We start from the raw sequence: 24,598 nt of genomic DNA, 5'->3' as shown, positions 1-24,598 counted from the left end.
TGGATAGTTCATGGTCTTAGCCACTATGTTTTTAAGTATCATGACTATGTCATTAATGGGTGTCACTACCATACCAAGGAACGTGATGATTTATGAGCTACCCAAAATAGTGGAGTCAGTGTTATAGCTACAACAATGCAAATTGCTAGTGCCAAGGATAAAAATCCAATATTTGGTGAGCTTTGTTGCTATGGGGTTATTACTAAGATTTGGGATCTTGATTATACTATGTTCAGGATTCCGATCTTCAAGTGTGATTGGGTTGATAATAAGAATGGAATCAGAGTTGATGATCTTAGGTTTACCTTAGTTGACTTCAGCAAAATGGCTCATAAATCAGATCATTTCATTTTAGCCTCCTAGGCTAAGCAAGTTTTCTATGTACAAGATGAACTTGATCCAAGATGGTCATTTGTTTTATCAACTCCTCAACAAGACTTCTTGGAAATGGACGGGGGTGATGATCTCATGGACAACTCTATTGAACACTATCCAGTCATTTCTTCTATGCCACAAGTTGAATCATTTAATGCTATGGGTGGCTCTAATGCAATATGTATGTGAGGCGACTATGAAGGGATTTGGGTTGAAAACAAATCTTATATGTAACTGAATTGTAGCCTTGTTATAATGATGTTTTCAAAATTTTATTTTATTTCAAAATGCATTTTAGTTTTTATTACAACATGTATTTGTCTAACTAAGTAGTTGTTGTTCGTTTTTGATGTGGTGACTTGATATGCTACTATAGTTTTCTATAAGGTAAACCTTATGCTTATTGGCTCATTTGTCTGTACTATTAGATGATTGTTATGGTTTCAGTTTTAGTTAACGTCAGATTGGCTTCAAAAAAACATTGACAGATCTATTTTCAATATTATGTTCTAAACAGATCAATTCATTAGGTAATGCCTTATGCAATTGAAGTTTTGATACTTAAAATTTTGGTTAAATATTTCATACAAATTTTGTATGGATTTATGGATATTTTATAAACTTACTTTTAAACTTTATAATTATTTTTATTACAGGTATGGATCTAGAGCAAGGAGAAAAACCACCTACAAAAAGGAAGTGTAAAGGGATAACTAGAAAGTCTATGATTATCAAGAATCAGAGCAGAGGGGTAAAGCCGGTGATAAAGCACAATCTTGATGGTATTTATGTTGGACAAGCTTCTTTGCATCTAACAAGTTTTTTAGGCGTATTGGCACGTACTATGGTGCTAATTAGATATAACAGTTGGAGAGATGTACCTATACAAGTGAAGAATAACCTATGGGACACCATTGAGGTAAAATAGTTTTTTGATGTATGATTTTTTTTCCAATTCAGTTTATAGAACATTTTTAATTACTAATAACTATGTTAATGATTTATAGGCTTCTTTTGCATTGGATAGTAAAAGTAGGAGGAATTAAATGCTAACAATGGGCAAATGCTTTCGATCATTCAAGAACATGTTGACTATCAAGTATGTTATTCCTTTCAAAGACCAACCAGAGGTCCTTAAGAAACCACCAATTGAATATATTTTTATTAAAGATGAAGATTGGACTATATTTGAGAATGAAGGATTGTCTAAAAGATTTCAGGTCAACTTAAACTCATCTTCATGCCTTATACTCATATTCACATTTACTAAATACAAAATAAAATTTGTAGGATTTTAGAGAAGTTCAAAAAGAAATAAGGAAAAAGCATATTTACAATCATCATCTTAGTAGGAAGGAATATGCTAGTCTTGAGGATGAAATGGTAGGTTAATGATAGTTTCTTGTTTTATTTTATTTTATGCATAAATTGATTAAAGACTCATTACAGTACATTCTAATATCTTAATAGATGACAACAACTGGCTATATAGAAATCATTGATAGAAGCATATTATAGAAGAAATCAATGGAGAAGAAAGATGGCACTTATGATGAAGTTGTCATACCAGTGGTGGAGAAGATTGTAAGTATACATTTTCTAACATATATATTTCATTTATTTTAAGACCTTATTTATAGTAACCAATATGACATTGAAGTTAATAACATCATTGTGTTTTAGGACAAGATGTTGAAAGAGACATGAGAGAGTGGTCGAATTTTTAGTGGCAATAATGACATACTTACAGAAGCATTGGGCACTCTCGAATACAATGGTCGTGTATGGGCTAAAGGCAAGCATTACACACCACACTAATATTTCCATTCCATGGCGGATTGTGCTATGCAGGAATTTGTGAAAGAATCTCAAGAGCGACAATCTAAGTTTGAGGCAAATATTTTAGCCCAACTTTCTTAGATGATGCCTAGCACACCTCAATTTGATGTTAGCAACTCAAATATTAAGCAAAATCAAATTGTCCTACCTCAAGTTGTTGAGCAACCTAAGCGTCAAGTTGATGACCATGTCCCAACAGTGCAAAAGCAAACAAGGTATGTTGTGATTAATATTATGTTCTATAATTCCAATGTGATAACACATAAAGTTAGAAATTTCATTTCATTCATCTAGCTAAAACTATTCAAATACCAACTCATTAAGAGACATTTTCATCCTTCAAGAATGAAAGTTATAGGGTTTAAATATAGTTTTTACTTGTCTAGGTTTATCCCACCTACATGATGAAGAAGTTAACTATGGAAAAAAACTTTTCTTATGATACAAGCACTAGTTTTTTACATTTAGAAAGTATAGTCTAGTATATAGTAGTAATGTTATACTATATATATGTACAATGAACTATGTAAATAATAATCATATTTGACCTTGATGAATCAATTTTCCTCAACTAACTCTTACTTTCCTAGTAAAATTCTGAATTTTCAATGGTTGCATATGAGTAAACAATCTTGTTTCATTTTATAGGTTAAGAAATGCCAATTGGCCATAGGGACAAAGGAAAATGTAGTTGCAACTAACACAATTATACTTGAATGTGGTGTTAACTTCTTAGTTGTTGTGGATGCTTCTTATGAGCCATATACACCACTTCTTGTGCCTATTCCTAACCAAATTACAACTATTGGAGAGGCTCTTGGGTATCAAGTTTTGTGGCCTGCCCAAATGGTCAGCCTTACTATTCATCCCATCCAGGTATAGTTTTTTTTTTCAATTTTCATTAACAGTTTCTTGGTAATAATAATAATTTATTTTATCAAGGACAATAATTATATATGCAATCGTACACTTTGTTTTATAGGATTCAAAGAAATTTAAGAAACAAAGGAATAAAGAAACACAATTAAGTTCTAAGGATGAGAACCTCGTAGACATTAAGAACTTTGCTACATTGGTTGGACTACTGCTCAAGGAAGGGAAGGTATATGTAGTAAACATCACAAATGATGTTTTTGGAGAGTCTTGTAAGAGTTTTCTCATGAATGATGATATGGATATCATAATTTCATCGACAGAGGTGTCATCTAACTGTCTTATGTTTTATATATGGTGAGGGAATATTTATTTTGTTTTTTTTTTCATATATTTTAGTTGCTTCATTATAGTTTAATTTTTAATTATAATCATATTAGGAGAGTTGAAATGTTATTTGCATTAAAATACTAACTTCTTTTTAACGATATGTGAAATTAAATTAGGCACTTGCATAAAAATATGGTTGATGCTAAGATGGCAGGATGATTTGCTTTTGTAAATCCATCTTTGGTTTCCAAAGTTGGAATGGGAAAAGCAAGCAAGGAAAGTATGTCAAGGGTTATTGCTAATCGATTGATGAATGCAAATCATGTTGACTTTATTTTCATTCCATACAACCCAGGGTAAGTTATAGAACTTAAGTAAGCTATGTATGTAAACTTATCAAACCATAATTAATATATAACTAAATTTATGTAAAATTTTGTAGCTATCATTGGGTTTTGGTGGCACTGGACACAAGGACTATGATTGCATATTACCTTGACTCATTGCAAGATCAACCTTCTAATGATCTTAAGGAGATTGTTAATATGTAAGTTTTTCTCTTAATACTAGGGTATGAAGCATAATTGGTAACAAATATTATTTTCTTCATGTAGGCCCTTAGCATCCACCACAAAAGCATAAATCATCAAAGAGTGAGCCTACTTGGGTTGTAGTAGGGGTGAGTAATTCATATAAATTAAGTAATGCAATTTTTAATACTATTTCTTAATTTTTAATTAAGTACGAGATATCCTACAACTAACTATAAAATTGGTGTATTCTACAATGATTTATTTTTATGCATAAAGTGCCCAATACAACCAGGTAGTGTTGAATGTGGATACTATGTGATGAGATATATGAGAGATATTATTGCTAATCAAGGATGTCTTACATCAAAGTATGCACCAGTTTATTAATTTCCAATATATCAACTTTTTACCTTATTTTTCAATGTAATTGATCAAATTGTTTACATTACTCCTTAATAGTTTCACGAGAAAAAAAATCGTATAGTAAAGATGAGTTGAACGAAGTACGATTTGAATGGGTAATGTTGGTCACTCAATTGATACTTTCTTTTGTTTGAAGGATTTGAAGGCATCTTTTTGTATGGAAATAGATCATAATTTGCCCTATCCAACTATCACTTTTGGTGAGGTTAATATTTTATTTTTTTTCTCTTTTGAACCAAACTATGATTAAAAGTAAATTGTTTGATGGAATCACAACCAAATTGATAATATTTTCTTTCTATTATCATGATATTTCTCCAGTTTCCCATAACTGAACTAAGTTAATTGCGTGCATGACTCACAGGCATCCAAAGGGAAACTTTCAGAAGATGAAAATTGGAAGCTTTTCCAAGCTTCTAATAGTTCATGAGCTACTACCACAAAAAAGGTGTTTTTCATAGGGATATCAAGTTTATTATTTCTTGCTTCCTATTAAAGATCTTCTAAAAGGGGATATACACTTGGAATTTTGTTGTTCTCATGTGATCATTTGTTTTCATTCTCAACTACAAAATGTTCTTGTTGGTTCAAAAGGAAACATGAAGATTTCTAATTTTGGTCATGGTGTTTTACCACAACATTGTAAGTTACATCGTCACCCTCATAAAACATTAAGATTTCTTCATAAAATAATTTTTTTTGTTTCATTGCTTAACTTATTTATTTTTCAATGAATCTAAAACTACAAGATGATGGATTACTATATATTTATATACAACCAGTGGAAGTTCAAATTACATTGCTTAATTAACTTCTAATTAAGTTTTTTCAAGTGTCGAAAATGTGCTTTGTAGTTTAATTTTCATTTTATTAAAAGTAACGATTCTATTTTTTATCTCTTCAACCAATTTGTAAACTGGGTAATTGATTAAGCGTAGCTCTAAAAGCTACCAATGAAGTATCTCTATGAACATAATCCCCTCATGATTTGTAGAAATTTTAAGACCAACAACATACTCTTAGAGGTATGGTCTCTACTACTCATAAATTACCATTATATTTTTTTCATTCAAAAAATTTATATTGGCGATGAAGTTGTTATTATTTTACATCCTTGGCTTGATAACCATGCTTTTTAAATTTAGTATACATGAGAAATAGCAATTAAAAAAAATGAATTCCGGTTTCGCACTTTATGCGTTTGTATTATGGACATTCTTAAGCTAAAGTTCCTTATGCTTTACTTTTGTGTAATGTATTGTATGATAGGTTGATGTTTGAATCTCTATTTAGCTTCATAGATAACCTGAATTTGTTATTAAACTTTTATGCAATCATATCTTTGCCATATAGTTGTCACTTTGGATAGTTCACATAATTCTAGATATTTTCCCAAATATGCCTAAATAAATATGTTTTATTTTAAAAAATAATCATAATCTTTTTAAAATATGAAATATGAGCTTTCATTAAAAAATATTCATCATTAGAAGATGTTTATCTACTATTAAGTTGTAGATATTCTTCTCTACATTTTTTATGCATGCCAATTTATTTATTATTAAGTTGTGGAATTCATATAGTTGTTGCTAGCCTTGATAGTGATAAATAAGATGAATGATAAGTATGATACAATTGGCACAATTTTGGATGCAATGTTGCAATGCATATCATATGGTGGGAAAAGTTAATTCTTTTAACTTAACAAAAAACTTAGTTGATAAAGTATCATGGTGTGAACCTTATTTATTTCATGTTACACCATATTTCCAAACCTTCCTTTATCAATGTTGCACATTCGATGAGGTCTATTACTATTAGATGATGCCTAATTGAATATTTTAATGGACTATTGATGTTGATATTCTCTTGTCCCAAATTTGGTTTGTTTTTCTATTTTCTTTTGGGCTATACTAAAGATTTAATGGATTATTGATGTTGATGTTCTCTTGTTCCGTATTTGATTAATCTCTTGCTTTGTGTTTTAACTATTGATAGTAATTTTGTTGTAATTATTCTTAGGGTCACATATGTCAATTGGTATACACATTTGTTTTCCTATTATATTTTCATTGTCATTTCTTTCTCTCTATTTCTAGAAGTATTCACTTATATATCTTTTTCTGAAATTGTAATTGATTTTAGTTTTTTGTGTCTTTTTGGGAAATTAACCTTGTAGTTGGATAAGCTAGCATGAAGGAGTATGTTGAAGACCAAAGCACAATTGGGTTGCATGTAAAGAAAAAATGGACTATGTTAAGGGACTAAACATTAAAGTTATGACTCTTTTTTTTGTTATTTTAATATATTTTAGCTTTTTTGTGTTTCTTATTTATGAAATACAAGTTCTCTATTTGTGATTAAATACTGCAATTTAAAAATGTATTACTAGGTGAAAAATTAGGTGCAACAACTAATTTCATTGGTACATTTTTTTTTTCTTATGTGTATGCATTATTTCAATAGCAGATGAAAAATTAGGTTCAACAATTATTAAATTAAAACTAAATTTAAAATTAAACAATTATCTTCCTTGATGCTTTTACTAAGTTTCAAGGAATGAGAGTAACCACCAGTAACATTTATACAACCCAATAATGACACTAATAAATGTGTCAATGTAGTGTGAACAATTAACAATGACACTTTTTTAAGTGTCAAGGTTCTCTTCAATGGCGCTTTCTAAAAGTGTCCTTATAGTTCGATATTTGAAACTACTAAACAATGACACTTATAGATAGTGTCAAGGTTTCTTCTACTCAACAATGGCGCTTATAAAAGTGTCAATGTAGTTTGATATAACTAATGATGACACTTTTTTTAAGCGTCAAGGTTCTCTTCAATGGCGCTTTCTAGAAACGTCATTGTAGGCAAATACTTATTATGACAAGCTAGTAGATTACGCTTTGGGGAAGCACCATTGAATGTATTTCTTGACACTTAAAAAGCGTCATGGTTAACATTTTTTCTTATAGTGCGTATTGGGGGCTTGTACTCGAACTTGAACCTTTTGACGCTTCTACCATTGGTGGTAGGGGAACAGACTCTGCGACCGGTGCGCCTAGTTGAAGAGACGGGTGGTACTCTGATGGTGGTAGGAGAATAGGTGTGTGGTTTACTACAACTGCCTCGAGTAACCCATTTTCCTACTACAACGACACAGTCATATAAAGTAGCTTCTCAATCACTTTGCGATGATCTTCTGCCTGCTCGTTCAAACGTTGTTCCATGGAGAACAAGTGTTCCTCCATTGACATATCGGTGTCGGTTGTCCCTTCTCTGGCCATTCCTTCTTGATTTTCTGTTTTTTTTTTTTTTTCAAGAATTCCCATAGATGACGTCAAATGTTATGGTTGATAACTGATTCTCCCTATAAGGGGTTTTTTTTTTCCTTTTTCCAATTTGTACAATTGGGACACGTGTCATTTTCTAGGTGGTTATTGTTTAATAAAAAAAGATTCATTATCGTGTTTTTGAGAATACGAGAAAGTTACGTTCGTGTTCTTGAGAACACAGATGAACCCGTTTTTGAGAGAACACGGGAATATGATCATATATATTCACCCATTTCAATAATCTTTTCCCAATGGATATAGCTCAATAAAAATGATTCTTTTAAAATAAAAATTTTGTGTTCTTGAGAACATGGTTAGTTTATTTTCGAAAGGACATGAACTTCCGTGTTAGTGAGCACATAGAAGCTTCGTGTCCAAGTACTTTATTCCATTTCACTAGGCAGGTGCAACAAGCCTACAACACTACCACTCTAAGTATAGGTGTTCCCTAATAGGGAATGTTTACTATTTCCTTCCCTTTGCTTTTGCTTTTGCATTGCATAGGTCAACTAGAAAGAGATAAGTGGCCAGGTTTGAGCCATACATACAACACATGCCCAACTAGTATCAAAGCGCCACATGTCCCAAGTACAAGTAGATGAATTCGCTAAATAATCCTTTATAGGTCACTATAGAATGCGCTTAACAACCACCACAAAGGTACACATCCTTATTCTTTCCAAGACTTTGTTGATTATCACACTCATCTTACCATTGTAAAGGAACCTCCGAGGGAAGTCTTTGGCATTACCTTTGAAGATCTTGGCTAGGAGTGTCATCATGCTTCTCAAGCACTACCACTTGCAATTAAGGGTGTAATTTGGGCGGGTTGGCTCAACCCAACTTACTTGGACCCAACCTAACTTTTAGATGAACTTCGATAATCATTTTTAATATTCAAATTAGGTTTGAGTAATTATTTTAACCTGAACTCAATTTGGGTTGAGTTCGAACCAATGTTCAAATAATCTGAGTGTAACTTGAACTTGATTTAATATTTTTAGATTATTTTTAATATATGTTATTCTATATAATAATACTCATTTTGTTTTAATATTTTTAAAGAAAAAATAATATCACGTATTTTTTTCATTTTTCTAGAAAAATATATAATTTTATTTTTTCTTTGTTATTATCTTGAAATTTTGTCACATTTATTATTTAAATTTTGGTATAAACATATATAAAAGAAAAAAAAAAGTTTCAAAAAAACATTGTGGATGGATTTTGAATCATACAACCTAATCAACCTGAATCTAATCCAACTAACTCGAGTCCAATTTGACAAACTCAAACTCAACCAAAGCTTAGAAAAACATGGTTAGACTAGACTTATATATATTGAGTACCTTGGGTTAAAGGACGAATTGGGTTAGACTTAGGCGTTAGGATAAAACTTTTAGAAGCATGACATATTGTGACAATATGAGATTTCATTAATCTTTATATTATGATTTCAATTTCACTTTTATCATCCTACCTTTGCATTATGGTTTATTTGAATATTTAGACTTACATCACTTGTATTATACATGATTTAGATGCATTAGGAATTGCATAAAAGATTTAAATCATAAGTCCCTTACAATTTAATAAGTTGTTCATAATTGATTCATGAACTTAGGTAATCTATTTGAGATTGTAGTGCACTACCTCTTAAATGAAGACATGATCTGCCTTGGTCATTAAGATAAGTTTCTTATGGCAAGTGCATTAGTGTGTATACTTACACATTAGATAGAACCTATAGTAGATCATGTTATTGACTATCAAGTAGTCATAATTGCAATTAACAATTATGTTACATAAGCTCTTAACCTTAAGAAAATATTGAACTAATGTTCAAACCTTTAGTAGCTTTGACTATGTTTCCTATTGATTGAGTTATCATTGATTAAGGTAGATAACAACTAGTATTATTAAGAAAAACATTATGATATCTCATGAGATTTGAGACAATTTATCCCCTTTGGTAATCCTAAGAACTTGTGATCATGAAATCAATGACATTGTAGTAACTCTTGTAGTTGAATTTGATACATGCTCATAATGAGTTAGGATATATCAATTGGTCACATGGTAACAGGATTTAAGACCCAATGATGGTAGAGGTAATCTTGGGAGTTAATCTAAGACTTAAAACACTTATAATATAACAATAGTTCACCTTCATATTATTAAGTAAAAGATTTCATCACTTTCGATTAATTTATACTTATTGATTTTTTTTTTTTTTTTAAAAAAAAACTTAAATTTTAAGTGAGAAAAATGTGAGAAATTATTAAAATCTTGAAGAAAAAAAAAATCATGAATGTTTATTAAAATTATTGATAATTTTGTAGTTATATCTATATATATATATGGGGAGAACAGGTGACTTAAAAAATAATGGAGCCATCTCCAAACGGTGATTCCAAAAAGTAAATTTAAAGATAACGAAACTAAAAATTGTAAGAGTTGTGAGTAAAGAGTCTATGCATAAGCCTCGTATTGGAGAGAGCTCTAGACACGTTCTATCTACATTCAACAGCATTCTTGAAAATAATGAGTCATAAAAATAGAGACTTCAATTAGAATTAGGGGGACTCTACAACACTAAGAGTGGATAAAGTTGAGTGAGAATTTTGTGATACGACTTACCCATTTTGGAAAGCTTCAGAGGGGAGAGTGGTTTGTTTCAGAAACAAGAGTAGCTTGATAGGGAGATTTCCCTATTAATAAGATGTGGAAAATAAAAAAGAGTTCACTAGAAGGGAATTCCCATGGGAGTTTGGAGCTGTTCAGCTTGGCCGCCGGTTGTTTCTGAGACTGGGGCTTGGAGACACGTGTATCATATGGCCTATTTTAGGCCATTTCCTCACTCCATGACTCATCTGCATTTTAGGGAAATTTATCTCCTCTCTAACTAGTTATTGAAGCGAAAAACGCATTACCCAACTTAATCATCAGCTCAACTCCTATCCGCTCTCCTTAATTGGTAAACCCACCAGGCCCTTAAAATTTATTAGGCTTCCGCTATTTAGCCCTTACACAAGGGCATTCTCAACAAGATCTTTGATGAATTCAGTGCAAAATATCATAAGATAACAAGAAATACACCATAGCACACAACTAAGCAATATCCAGAGGTCCACACATCTGTTTTGTAAAATGATGGGATTCACTTCACTTGCCAATTACAGCACAAGGAAGTTTTATCCCATTTCATTGTTTCTAGTTATAAAGACAAGGCTGACAGGGTCACTTGGCTACCACAAAGACATCTATATGTTGTTAGCACAGGATGAAAGAAGAATGATTGAAAGATATGTATAGAGTAAATGGTGAAACCACAGCATAGAAGAAAATAACTTCTGCAAAGACATGCTTATGTAAAGAGAAGAAATGGTAAATGAAGTTGCGCTTATCTCAAAAGTATTTCATCTTAGAACAGATCAATATGGGAATAACTTTACACTCACATCCCATCATATGTTGCTCAATCCAAGCCCTTTGGCAATGAGGTGGATGGCCCAGAGAAAATATGTCCCCTCTGATATGGAATCTTGGTGAGTGATGCATCTTTGTGAATGAGTGGTTCAGAGGCCCTGATAGCATGAGGGATAACCCCCATTGCAGCTTGTCTTTCCCTGTAGGATGCCCAAGTGACCAAATAGAGACCAGCAATAATTAAAGATCCCCCAAGAATGCTGTTTCCACATAAATTACACCAAGTAAGTTTCAGCTCTCACAGAATACCAGCATTACATGCTGAACAAATCAAGGACAGATTTCCAAATCAATTTTTGACATTTTCTTAAAATATGTTGAATGATAGAGCATTAATGCAGTATACTTATATTCATTCCAGCACGATGTGGCATCTTTATGTAAAAAATAATGCTATTTCTTTAAGCAATACTTTCCAAATGGATGATCCTACCAGACGCAATTCAAAAATGGCCCACCATTTCATAAAACGAAAACACATGCTATTAGATCAGTCGGATCAACCATTAGGAGTCTGGTTAGAGGAAGTATCAATTCGCTTATGTATATTAACATCTTATAGTCAACTAACAAGAAATGAGGTAAGCAGGTATTAGAAGTGTTTAGAATAAAACCTTCCCAAATAAATAGGGCTTCCAAGGAAAATTCTTGACAGGAAGGCAGAAGCCGCAGGTTGAAGTGGATTATACAGAGCAACCAAAGAAGGCCCCAAGATCTTATTGGACCATGTCAGGAGCCCATAGTTAATGGCAGAAGCAACTACTCCCTGCAAAGACAAAGAGTAGGTTTATTTAATCTTCTTTCCTTTTGAGTAAGATTCTAATGTCCACAAAATGAAAACCATCAGCAATATGAAACCATGTGCTTGACAGTCAAGAAAATTGGGATGTTAATCAGATTACAATAAGGAAAAGAAAAAAAATATTGGGCCGGAGGTTGTTGCCTTTTTTTAGCAGTGTTGGCATGGAGATTGGGCCATTGTATTTTGTTTCCTTTGAGGGATATCTCATCCTTTATTTTATTTCCTCTCTTTTTCTTAATACTGTTTCTCATTTCTTATCAAATAAGTAAATAGATAAATATATACTAGCAACTAGAAGAATTATAAATACTAACTCCCATAAACAATGATTGTAAAGTCAACAACTAACTAAAAGCATTGTAAATACTTACTCTCATAAACAATCATTGTAATGTCATTACTATGATGAATACACAATCATTTATAACTCGCCACCTACTATCGTAGCCTATATAGTTTGGGTAGATTCAATCACCATACCAAATTTATTTCTTGTTTGAGTTTTGAAATATTGAGCCTGGATTAAAAATATTGACTATAGTGGACCAACTTTCCCCATTTGAGGAAACCTACATGACTTTGGAAATTAAGATCTGGGTTCCCATGAAACTTAACTCAATATCATGGGACAGTTTGTTAGCAATTAGTGCAGTTGGACAAAATTTGAAGATCAAAACAGCACCACACTTCATGTTTGCCCATATTTCCTTTGTTAATTGAGATTGACCATCACAATATTGGCTGTTACCTCGAGTCAGATGAGAAGGTAATTCCTCTCCTAATAAAAACATTATTATCATTCTAAAGCCTTCATTTAACATTAATGAGAAACTTACAGCATAGCAGACTGCGAAAAGTTCAGACTTCGTCAAACTCCAATCTGTTGACTCATTAGTCATAACGAATGCTGTCACTACCATAAATAAAGCACCAAAAAAGTATGAATATGCTGTGACTGAAAGGCTGGCTGGATACTTCTTCAAAAGTGGAGCCTGAATGTATTGGAACAATAGGTTAACTTAACAGCAAATTTAAGAGATAAATTAATCATGTCAAGAGTTACAAAAAACAATACTGTCAAACAATCGAAGAAACAATCCTGATTTATTAAGAAATGAAAAAAGATGTAACACAACATATGAGATATTGTCAAACCAAAAATAATATTGTTATTCATATTCTAGTGATATAATTCCATATCACAAGGTTGAAGCCCACTGTCACTGGAAGCAGCCCAATCTCTGGGAGAAGGCAGAGTGTAATTTTTTTTTTTTTTTTTTAGATTGGCAAAAGAGAATACATGTATTAAAAGCACCTAATAGGTGTAGCACATTATGCACAAAGCATACAAAAACGCCGAGTAAAGGCGAAAAGGGAAAGGAACAAAAAAACCCCTCTATATACACCCTAGCCTAATTCACAAAAGTATACAAGAAAATGGATATGATTGCTTGGTTGGACTACTCAACGTCATTTAAAGCCCTTATGTTTTTTTCCTTCCAAAGAGTCCACAAAAAACATAAGGTAGTAGCCCTCCACACTTTTTTTCCATTTTCCCCCACAAAAGAACCCCGCCAACCCAACAAGTTCCCTTTAACCAAAGAATGTATAACCCACCCCACTCCACTCGAAAAAAGAGAAAAAATCTTGTATCACACCATTCTTGCTTTGGAACAATGCAAAACCAAGTGGTCTGCTATTTCCTCCTCTCCTTTGCACAAGTAACACCTATTTAGAGGAGTCCAACCCCTCCTTTAGAGCTGGTCAAAAATTAGAATTCTACCCCAAGCCACGTTCCAAACAAAAACAATTAACCTTCATTGGTGCTCAGGACCTCCACACAATGCTAGCCAGAAAAGGCTCTCTATATCCCCTAGAAAAGCAAGAATAAAGAGATCTAATTGAAAACTTGCCGCAATTGGATTCATTCCAACTCAGTTTGTACAACACTTCCCTTTCAATTACCGATGACCTTGAAAGAAACTCTCGTCTTCATCGATCTCTCAATCGTTAAACTACCTTGAAAAACAAGGGCTCTAACCACCTCCTTCCCCATCCTGCTCCCAAGCCATTCTTATTAGCAACAAAGGAGAATAAGTTCGGGAAGGCTTCTTCCAATGTTTGATCCTTACAAAAGTCTTTTTAGAATTTAATCCTTATCTCATTCCCTACTAAAACACAAGACTACTTTTTATACCCTCCCATTCATGTCTAATGGCTTTCCACACCCCCATTCTATAACCATCTCTCATCCCTCTTGAACACAACCCCCCATCCTCCTCTTTGAATTACCCTATTATGATTTGTCTCCAAAAGGATTCCCTTTTTGTAGCAAATCTCCAATTCCCCTTAGCAAGCAAAGCTTTATTTAGGACAAAAAGGTTATAAATTCTAAGGCCTTCATCCTACTTTCCCAAGCAAACTAAATTCCAATTAATCAAATGAGGTCTTTTCTCTAGCGCAGCACCACCCTATAAAAAGTATCTTTAGATCTTTTCGAGTCTTGAGCTAACCTTTCTTGAGACAACAAATAAGAACATGAAATAAGTTGGAAGACTTAATAAAGTGCTTTTGATCAAAGTCCCCCACCCTTAGTAAGGAATTGCCTCTTCCACATTATTAATCTTTTCCTAAATATCTTCTCCATTGCATCCCACACCTAGGAAGATTTATAAGAGGCTACCAAAGGAAGACCCATATGGGAAGTGGGCACCTTCCCTATTCTAAAACCTAGCATCAAGGCTAATGCCTCCACATTAGCTACTCCCCCTATAGGAATAACCTCACTCTTATCAAAATTAACTTTTAAGTCAAAAATCGCCTTTAACTACATAAACACTTAGTTCGATAATCTCAATTAACCACGATTGGCATTACAAAAAATCAAAGCATCATCAACAAACAAGAGATAAGACACTTACATCCCCTCCCCACCCCTTCTTCCCATCTTAAAACAAAAAACGAAGCCCCCACTCTTAGTTCTAGTCAACATTTGACTAAGAGCTTCCATAGCCAAGATGGAAAAAGAAGGGGATAGGGAATCACCTTACCTCAAACCCCAAGAATTCTAAAAGAAACTAGACAAAGTTCCATTATTGAGAACAAAAAATCTTGCCATGGAAATACACCATTTTTTCCATCTTATCCACTTTTGTCCAAACCATATTTTTGTTAAGACCACCATTAGGAAATCCTGATTTTTCTGCCCTCTATAAAAGAATGTTGAAAATCTAAAACCACTTTTACCACCACCTTCTTAAGTTTGTTTGCTAGCACTTTAGCTAGCAACTTGTACAATGCCCTTACAAGACTAATGGGACTGAAGACTTGTAAATCTTCTATTCCACCTATTTTAGGGATCAATACCAACAAGGTGTTGTTTAAACTTCTCTAGAAAGAGTCTTGAGTGAAAAACTCCGTAAAAAAACCCATGATCTCATACTTATTGAAGTCCTAACCAAATTACCAAAAAGCCATAATAAAACCATCTAGATCTAGAGCCTTATCCCCACCAAGACTAGAGAGAGCGTTGAAAACTTCCTCCTTTGAAAAAGGCTCATCTAAGCTCCTAGAACTATCACTCCCCAACACTTCAAAACACAAGCCCCTTATGCTCAATATCCAATCTCCCATCTCAAAAAGAAGAGCATGAAAAGCATCGCACACCCCATCCTTAATCCCGTCAACCTCCATCAAAATAGCACCATTAACTCTCACTTTAGTCATCACGTTTCTTCTACTATGTGCATTAGCCATTTTGTGGAAAGCCTTGGTATTCTTATCACCCTCCCTTAACCAGATTTCTCTAGATTCTTGTGTTCAAAAATTTTCATCCATTAAAGCCCCACTTTTTGTACTTCTCCAAAGCCACCCTTCTAGCCTCTGCCTCCACATTTGAGAGAGAAGAAACTCTCTCTTTAAAGTCCCAAAAGCTAATATGACGAAGAGACTTTGCCTTGTTAAATGAAACATTTCCAAAGACTTCTTTATTCCACACCTTAAGATCCTTTTTAAGAGCCTTTAGCTTCACTACAAGGCAATGACTGCTAGAGCCACTAACAACATAACTCGTACACAATTCTCTAATGAGATCTTTGAACCCATCAACCTTAAGCCACATATTCTCAAATTTTAAAGGTGTTTTTCTCTTTTTGACCACTTCACCCTCAAGAACAATGGGACAATAATTTGAAATAGGCCTAGGAAACACATATTGAGAAAGGCCCGAAAAGTGGTCCTTCCATTCTTCTAAAACTAAGAAATGGTCCAGCCTCAAGTATTGTTGACCATAGAGTGTAAATTTGAGAAGATAAAAACGAAAATATTAAATTGATGACCATGTTGGCAGGTCCAAAACTAGGAAATCATCACCTGCAGTAAGAAGAAACTTTAAAAGTGAATGTGATCCCAAAATATTTGATGCACATTCAAAAATACGGACGAAGCTTTTTTTTATTTTGTGTTCATTTTTTTATTTTTTATTTTTTTTTGATAGGCAATCAAATAATTTATGTAAAATAGAAATATCAAATCAAGTCAGATAACATTAAATATACAAAGTTAGACCTCATACTAATATCAATTAGGCAAGACCTAACATTCTTCCCTTGTAGCCTACTTGTATATCATGCAAGATTACTAAAGCAAGAATTTGGAATAAATCCAAAGACTTAGAACAGATAGTGTTGTTGAAGTTCAAAAAATCAGAGTCTTGATGACCAAGATATCAGTATCTCATTCTACCCTTCTTCAACTCATTAATGATGTCTTCGTCTACTTTGGGTGTTGGGTCCTCAATTTCTAATCCAAGCCTCCAAATTTTAATCAATCATCCTGGTCATTCTCCACTTGATTTGGTCTTTAAAAGTTCCTCTAAAGGTTAAGGCTTGGCATTGAAGGAAGCCCTTGGAAAGGTAAACACTTTTGCTGTGCTCCAAAATAGGAAGCTACATAAAGCTATTTCCCCCAATGATACACTTCCTAAAAGGACAATAAGGCCTAGTTTGGGATAACTTCCTATATGTAGTTTTAGCTGGAAGTTGAAGTCAAAGCCAAAATCATAATTTTTAAATGATAGCATTGGTATTATAAAAGTTCTATTAAATATGAAATAAATTCAAACATAAACCAAAACAGAGCTTCTACAAGAAGCAATATTTTCCTGGCTTTAATAGTAAGTTTTTTGTTTTTTTTTTTTTTTAAAGTCATAAGCTCTTTGAACAAAATTAGCTAAATAGCTATAAAAGCTCTTATTCAGTTTTAAGAAGAGTTTTTGGCTTCTCAAAAGTCTATTTAAATAGGGCCCAAGTCCATTAATCACTTTTTCCTTCACTGCACAAGACTATTACTTTATGGCATGGACTCAACATTGAGAATGAGAGTAGACAGTGTCTATCGGTGCATCTCATCTCTCTCATAAGACCATTTTCTAGAATTTAGTGCCAAGATGGCTGTGATTTGGATTGTTTAGATGGAAAGAAACAATAGATTCCTTGAGAATATGGAAATGGATATTGAAGCTGGTTGAGAAAGAACCTATGCATTAACCTACTTTCGAACTTTAGTCCTATCAACAGAGATTGGGATGAAGTTAATACCTGCAAATACTGCATGTGTGTGTGTGCATGTGTCTTCTTCTTCTTTTTTTTTTTTTTTTTGATAAGCAAGCAAAAAAGATATATTAACAGTGCCTATCAAAAAAAGCACACTAGAGTACACAAGCAATATACAAAGGCACCAAAGGCAATATCAAAACTAAGAAAACAAAGAGCAAAAAACATAACCCCTCCCCTTTCATAACACTTAACCAATGAACTAAGTCTACCATATGCATTGCTGCATTATATAAGCCCTCCCTCACTCCAAAAAAATAAACATAAGAAAGAAATTTTAGCACTTGATCTGTTTATACCACATCCTTGAAGGACCTATTATTTCTCTCCTTCCAACCAGTTCAAAAAACACAAAAGGGGGCAGCCCTCCATGCTTATTGTTAGAGATTTAGGTTCTTTTTTGGAAAACCATTTATTGTAATATTTCTGCCCCTGTATTTTTTGTAGCAGGATCTCTCAATTTTCCCTCTGTATTTTCTTGCTCTACTTTATTAAATCCGTATTGGGGAAAATTAAATAAAATACTAAAAAAAGCATAACAATTATGCTGCACTACCAGACAAGCTCAACTCAGAAAGCCCCTATAAACAAAGCAGCGGCTTCAAAAGACAGGTAGATGCTTAGTTGCAGCTTTTGCACAGGCATCATACAGGCCTCAGTAGCATGCTTGCCTAGCCACACAAGATCTTGCGCATAAAACAAAGGCAGGCCAGTTTAAAGTAACCACACTTCAAAGACATAATGTCCAATGTTACAAACATTGCATAGACACAGAAATGGAAATCAGAAAATTAAAATGGAAGGACCTCATTAATTTCTGCTAGATGGACTAGCAGCCAGGCTGTTCAACTTGTGCATATAGTAAACCACCTTAAAGTTTTTCTGGAAGATGATCTGTGATCCAGTCTAATATATACATAGAAAATGAGATAACGACATATTTAGCCAAAATAAGGAGAATGCATTGATCTGTTTCTAAGCATGGAGGATGTCCTCATCTTTCTTCACTTTTTAAAACCTGCATGCTCTCTATTAAAGCAATGGTTTACAATCATTCACAGGGAAGAAAAAAAGGGAAATGAAATGAAAATCTAGTACCTGAATGGCTAAATAAGCTGCCATGCACAAACAGTTTCCAATTAAGCATAACACACCAAGGTGCCACTGTCCTAGCCCATACTCCATAAAGCTATACATTAACCATCCAGCAGGCTCTGGTTGACCCCGGGCAATTATTTCATTCTCCATTGAAGGGTCTGACTCTGAATATCCGATTAAAACTGGGCCTCGAAACAGAACCATTAATATGGCACCAGAAACACATACAAGTGTACCTCCAACCTTCACCTGACCTTCAGTTCTGAGTAAATTAACTGTTTCTGTACTGCATTAACAAAGCTTATATGTGATATTGAACAAGCAACAGCAAGATCACCTAAATCAGGGGTCAGAAATGGATCAAACTTACCCCATTATTGTAGCCAATATAAATGTAAAGACTGGAATTGCAGGTTGTGTGGCAGCTGCATAAGTTGGATTTGTGTAGCTAAGTCCAATAAGAAACAGAAGCTGGTTCCCAAATATCCTATTTGAATGACAAGATTTAAGCAACAAAATGGTGTAAATCTACCACTCTAAATATATGGATATATTATGTAAATAACAAGTGCAACCAGAAAAGGCCTGAGAGTTGCCAAGCCTTACCCAGTTAACCCTAGTACAAAGAATGTCATGACAACAGGCTTAGTCATAGGTGGTCGAATCCTTCTGCAAACATGAAACAAGAAACATTTGATCATGCTGCACTTACTAATTTGTACGCTAAACTGAAAGAAAATGCTAAAAGAATGAGAAATACTTTTCTGAGGCATATCCCGCCACTAATCCTGAATGATTGGAAGATTTTATATTAAGAATCAAAGTCAAATGCATTATGTGAATAACAATAAAAACAACCAAGGCTGCAAGAGTGACAAACTGACTGTTAGATTGACATAGATCAATTTTGAGCAGCAGATGGAACAGTTGAACAGAAAATTAAATTTTATAGAAAGGGTCCCTACGAAATAATAGATTTAGATCAGTTCAAGTATGTAAGGGGCTGTTTCTGTGCACCCAAAATGGGTCCATCCAGTTGGAATCCAACCCACTATTTTCAATTTATGAACAGTTACCAAATTCCAACCCTAAAGCAGCCCACAAGTCATGGTTCCCTGGGAAAATGAACAGAATTTTTGTTCAAAAATTGAGCAAGGGGCTAGAAATTATGTCGAAATTTGAACAGGGTAGGAAAGGTTCAAAATTGAAAGCATGGGTTAGCGGACTCAAAAAACCCAACACAATTTCCCATTGACTCAGAAAGGTGAATAGCGATAGCATAAGAAGAAACAATCAATACAAAGGATCTGAATCTACTGGAGAGACAGAGAGAGAAAAGAACGCACTTTTCGCGGACATAGGCGATGGGGGCCAGAATAGAAAGCGCAATGAGGTCGCGGAAGACACAGAAGACGAGCTGGTTGATGCCGACGTTGAGAGCAACTTTGGTGATAACATGATATCCTCCGTTGAATAGTTGGACCAACGCCATGGCCGCATGCGCCTTCCATGCTTCTGATCCTAATGATGAGGATGCCGCCATTGGATTAAGACGGCCGCAATACAATAGATAAAATACAACACAAGAAGAAGAAGAAGAAGAAGAAGAATGGCATATATATGATGGGTTGTTGGGATTTGTTTCTATGTATACATCGTAATATTATCTTATCATTCTTGATCTCAAAGGAAAGAAATTAATCTTGGTTGGAATTTGCTTCTTGTTTGGGGATATCTGGATTTTCCTGTCTATTGGTTTCTACTCTAACCTTGAAGTCAAGACAAAAGACTTAAGAGCCCATCTAAGCCTCTTCTAAATGCTACCCTTAGGCCTTTACCTCACTACCACCCATGTTTAGATACTTGTACACAGACAATCCAAAACTCGTGTCCCCCCATTCCTCTATCCAAAAGACCTCTCAAACTCCTCTTGGTATGGGACAGGATCCGTTTTCAACACAATCCCACTTAAGGTTTCTTTGTTTTTAAGAAAACTTGGGGGTTATGGTACTGGAGTTTTGGTTCAACCGTTCAAAAGTCCCCGTTTCAGCTGTTGGGGTATACATTTTTGCCCTATTCTCAACTTATTCGTCTAAATATGTATTTTTCTTTTCTTTTCTTTTTTTAAAAGTATATGGAAATTAGTTTCAACAGTAGTTTTTTTTTAATTTGATTAAAGGGTCCAACTTAATCTAAAATTTCTAGTATGGAGTTAACATGAGTCATAGCTAAGGATTCTCTTGTGAGTATTGCACTTGAAATGATAGGGTTACAAGCAAAAACTAGGGGTTTGTTTAGTTACTGTTTTTTAAAATTATTTTGAAAAACAGTTTTTAAGAACAATTTTTAGTGTTTCTAGAAATAAATTACATTTAAAAATTGAATTTTGAAAAATAGTTTTTCGTCTTAAAAAAAAAAATGTTTGGTTGACTTGATAAAAAATGTTTTTTAGAATAAATAAAGAACTTTTTTTTTTAATGTAATGTTTTTTTCATAACTCTTCTATTTTTATGAACAAAAAAGGATATAAATAAATAGAAAATTCAGCAAAAGATAATAATAAACAAATGATGGATTTAAACGAAAATCCAATTCATTTTTAGGTTTTATTTTATTTTAAATTTTGTGTGGACCCCGTACTTTGCTCGATGCATTCTTACTCAATGGTGCGACTCACTTTTTATTTATTTGGTAAAAATATGATTTTTAGAAAAGACTTAAAGTTGCTCCTTATTTTGTTTTATTTTTTTTAAGGGAAAACAAAATAAGAAAGAAAACTCTAAGTGTGACTCTTTATTTGGAAAAGACGGTCTGTGAAAAACCAAACTTAGGTTCAGGGGTCAAATTGCTTATTGGGAAGGTACGATAAAGACCGTAGCACCCTTCTAAGCTCCTAAAAACGGGTCTCTACTAAATAAGATGAAGCAAACATGATAATTGACAAGAAAATCAATGGATACCAATAAAATGATCGAATAATAAAACAAATCGAGCATGAAAACAAATAAATAAATGAAGTAAGAGTGAGAACGTACCTTAACAGCAAATAATAGTGTTCTATCATGAAAACAAGATTAACTCAAGTACAAATTATCACATGGATATCAAAAAGCAAAACAAATATCAAGTAATATTCATTAAACATAACAGTTAACAATCAGAAGAGAAAACTCATATGTAGGGGCCCCACCAAAGCCCAATTTATCTTGCATGAATTAGTCTCACAAATTCCATTATTTTAGAATTATGAAAAATTCATTCTTACTTATTTAAAATCAAGAGAAAAAGGAAATTATTTGAAAATCAAAGAAAATTTGTACAAGTACATGCCAAAATGAGAATGGCGGCAAACTTATTAAAATCAGGATTTTTGTTAACCTAAAACCCTAATAAAGGATGAAAAGTTGTAAAATTAAAAATTATTTGAAAACTGGAATGGAATTAAAACTATTTAAAAGAAAACTAGAGTTTTGAATTTTATTTGAAAATTGAAGTCTCGAAAATTAAATTTAAATATTGGAATTTTGAAAAAATTATTTGAAAATGGGAGTTCTGAAAATTAAATTTAAAAATTGGGATTTAAAAAAATTATTTGAAAGTGGGAGTTCTAAAAATTAAATTTAAGAATTGGAATTTTAGAAATTAAATTTGAAAGAAATTGGAATTTTGAAAATTATTTGAGAATTGGAGTTTTGAAAATTAAATTTAAGAATTGGATTTTTGGAAATTAAATTCGAAAGAAATTGGAGTTTCAAAAATTATTTGAAAATTGGAGTTTTGAAAATTAAATTTAAGAATTGGAATTTTGGAAATTAAATTTGAAAGAAATTGGAATTTTGAAAATTATTTGATAATTGGAGTTTTGAAAATTAAATTTAGGAATTGGAGTTTTGAAAATTAAATTTGAAAGAAATTGGAGTTTTAAAAATTAGTTTTAAGAATTGGAGTTTTGAAAATTAATTTAGAAAGAAATCGGAGTTTTGAAAATTAATTGAAAATTGGAGTTTTAAAAAATTAAATTTAAGAATTGGAATTTTGAAAATTAATTTTGAAAGAAATTGAAGTTTTGGAAATTAGATTTTTGAAGATTAAATTAAGGAATTGAAGTTTTGAAAATTAATTTAGAAAGAAATCGGAGTTTTGAAAATTAATTGAAAATTGGATTTTAAAAAAAATTAAATTTAAGAATTGGAGTTTTGAAAATTAATTTTAAAAGAAAATGGTGTTTTGAAAATTAGAGTTTTGAAGATTAAATTAAGCAATTGAAGTTTTGAAAATTAATTTTGAAAGAAATCGGAGTTTTGAAAATTAATTAAAAATTAGAGTTTTTTAAAAATTAAATTTAAGAATTGGAGTTTTGAAAATTAATTTTGAAAGAAAATAGAGTTTCGGAAATTAGAGTTTTGAAGATTGAATTAAGGAATTGAAGTTTTGAAAATCAGAATTTTGGACAATTATTTGAAAATAAAAGTTTTGGGAATTAAATTTGAAAATTGAAAATTTGGAAAATTAAACTTTGATATCAAAATATGAAGAATTAAAAAAATGATGAAATGTGGTAGTGGGATTGCATGCCAAAGGTGGCCATGCATGAGTGGGACCTGGGATGCAACAGTGTAGGTTTTGTTGGTGGTGAGTCAAAACACCAGCTGCCAAAGCAGTTACAAGTCCAAGCATATCCCAAAACTTTTAGGAACATAAAATTTTGGCAGGCCCTGTGGTATTTTCCCAACCACAGAAATCGAAGATGGATGGAATATTTTCACAAAAACAATGCCCAAGACAACTCCTGTGAGGGGACCTGCTGCTCGAAGGAACCACAAATATTTCTTTATTTTTCCTAAATGCTTCATAACCAAAAAATCCTTTCTGGGATGAATACCATAGTTGTCTTTCGCCTTCTCTACATCAGGACAAGCACCAACTTGCTTCAAAATATCAATTGTCGTCGATGTTTTATCGACGCTCTTGGTTGAATCTCCAATCACTAGAGGAAGCTCCAAGACGGATTCAATCCTATGCCCACGAGCCATCACGAGTGAGAGGACGGCTGAGGTGGCGATGACGGAAACCACTGCGTATCGCTTCTAGTTAACATTCATCTTACGGTGGTAGTGGCACCAGATCTTGGTAGGGGATAACATCCTACCGCCACGACACATGTTTTTGGAGGCACCCTGGCTAGTGCGGTGAAAACCACCACCTAGAACATGAGGGATATGGGAGACAATGCAGCCAGTTCCCTAGGACTCGGCGGAGGCCTGATGACCAACGCGACGACTAACGACTATTTTTGGAGATGTTGGAGTGGATGAAGTTGACGATGTCTGGCCGGGTGGAGGCCTTCATGACATCCAGGAGAGGGATAATGTTGCCGTCGTCTGTGGCCATATTCGATTTGAGTACCTAAATGATGACGAGAGGGCGAGCGGTGGCAACCATTGGTGGAGGTGTGTGAAATTGGAGAAGAGAAACCATAGCCATGGTGAAACGGGTAGGGGTGTGATGGGTGACTGTGCAGGCTGCCTAGGTCATGACAGGTTGGGAAGAATGGTGGTGATGGGTATGACACACGGTGATGGGTTTGGAGGAGAAGAGGAACATAGAACAAACATACAAAAAATGGGTGTCCAAATGAGCCATATTGCATGATCATTTAATAGGCTTATGGTGCTTAAAAAAACAAACACCAGTAGATTCAAAATGAAATGTAGTCAATATGAAACAAAGCAAGCAATAATAGAGCCTCAATAAGCTCAATCCGACATTGGCATGAATAATAAAATAAAATAAAAACTAGTAATGGTAACCATATGAGCAACCTAAAAGTCAATGGAAACATCAAACATACCTGTCAAGACTTCTCTCGAGCAAGCTCTGCTCGTCTTT

At 33.4% G+C, this 24,598-nt stretch overlaps 2 protein-coding genes across 2 annotated transcripts; both read right to left on the bottom strand.

Annotated features, from left to right (window-relative positions):
* Nucleotides 1–10,992: 10,992 nt before the first annotated feature.
* LOC100263130 (WAT1-related protein At3g45870) lies at nt 10,993–20,737 on the bottom strand. Its single transcript, XM_002268495.5, has 7 exons — nt 20,056–20,737; nt 19,316–19,378; nt 19,080–19,196; nt 18,710–18,995; nt 12,836–12,991; nt 11,812–11,963; nt 10,993–11,397 (listed from the first exon to the last, which is right to left on the bottom strand). Exons 1-7 carry the CDS (start codon nt 20,250–20,252, stop codon nt 11,187–11,189), a joined length of 1,182 nt encoding a protein of 393 aa, XP_002268531.1. The 5' UTR covers nt 20,253–20,737; the 3' UTR covers nt 10,993–11,186.
* Nucleotides 20,738–23,370: 2,633 nt separating this feature from the next.
* On the bottom strand, nt 23,371–24,100 carry LOC100257994 (large ribosomal subunit protein uL4-like). The gene is made up of 2 exons (XM_010646563.1): nt 23,995–24,100; nt 23,371–23,783 (listed from the first exon to the last, which is right to left on the bottom strand). The coding sequence occupies exons 1-2, from the start codon at nt 24,098–24,100 to the stop codon at nt 23,371–23,373; spliced, it is 519 nt and encodes a 172-aa protein (XP_010644865.1).
* Nucleotides 24,101–24,598: the final 498 nt, after the last annotated feature.

Source organism: Vitis vinifera, chromosome 2 (assembly GCF_030704535.1).
Source record: "Vitis vinifera cultivar Pinot Noir 40024 chromosome 2, ASM3070453v1".
In the NCBI taxonomy this organism is placed as follows: Eukaryota; Viridiplantae; Streptophyta; class Magnoliopsida; order Vitales; family Vitaceae; genus Vitis; species Vitis vinifera.
This window is presented reverse-complemented; position numbering and strand designations above follow the sequence as displayed.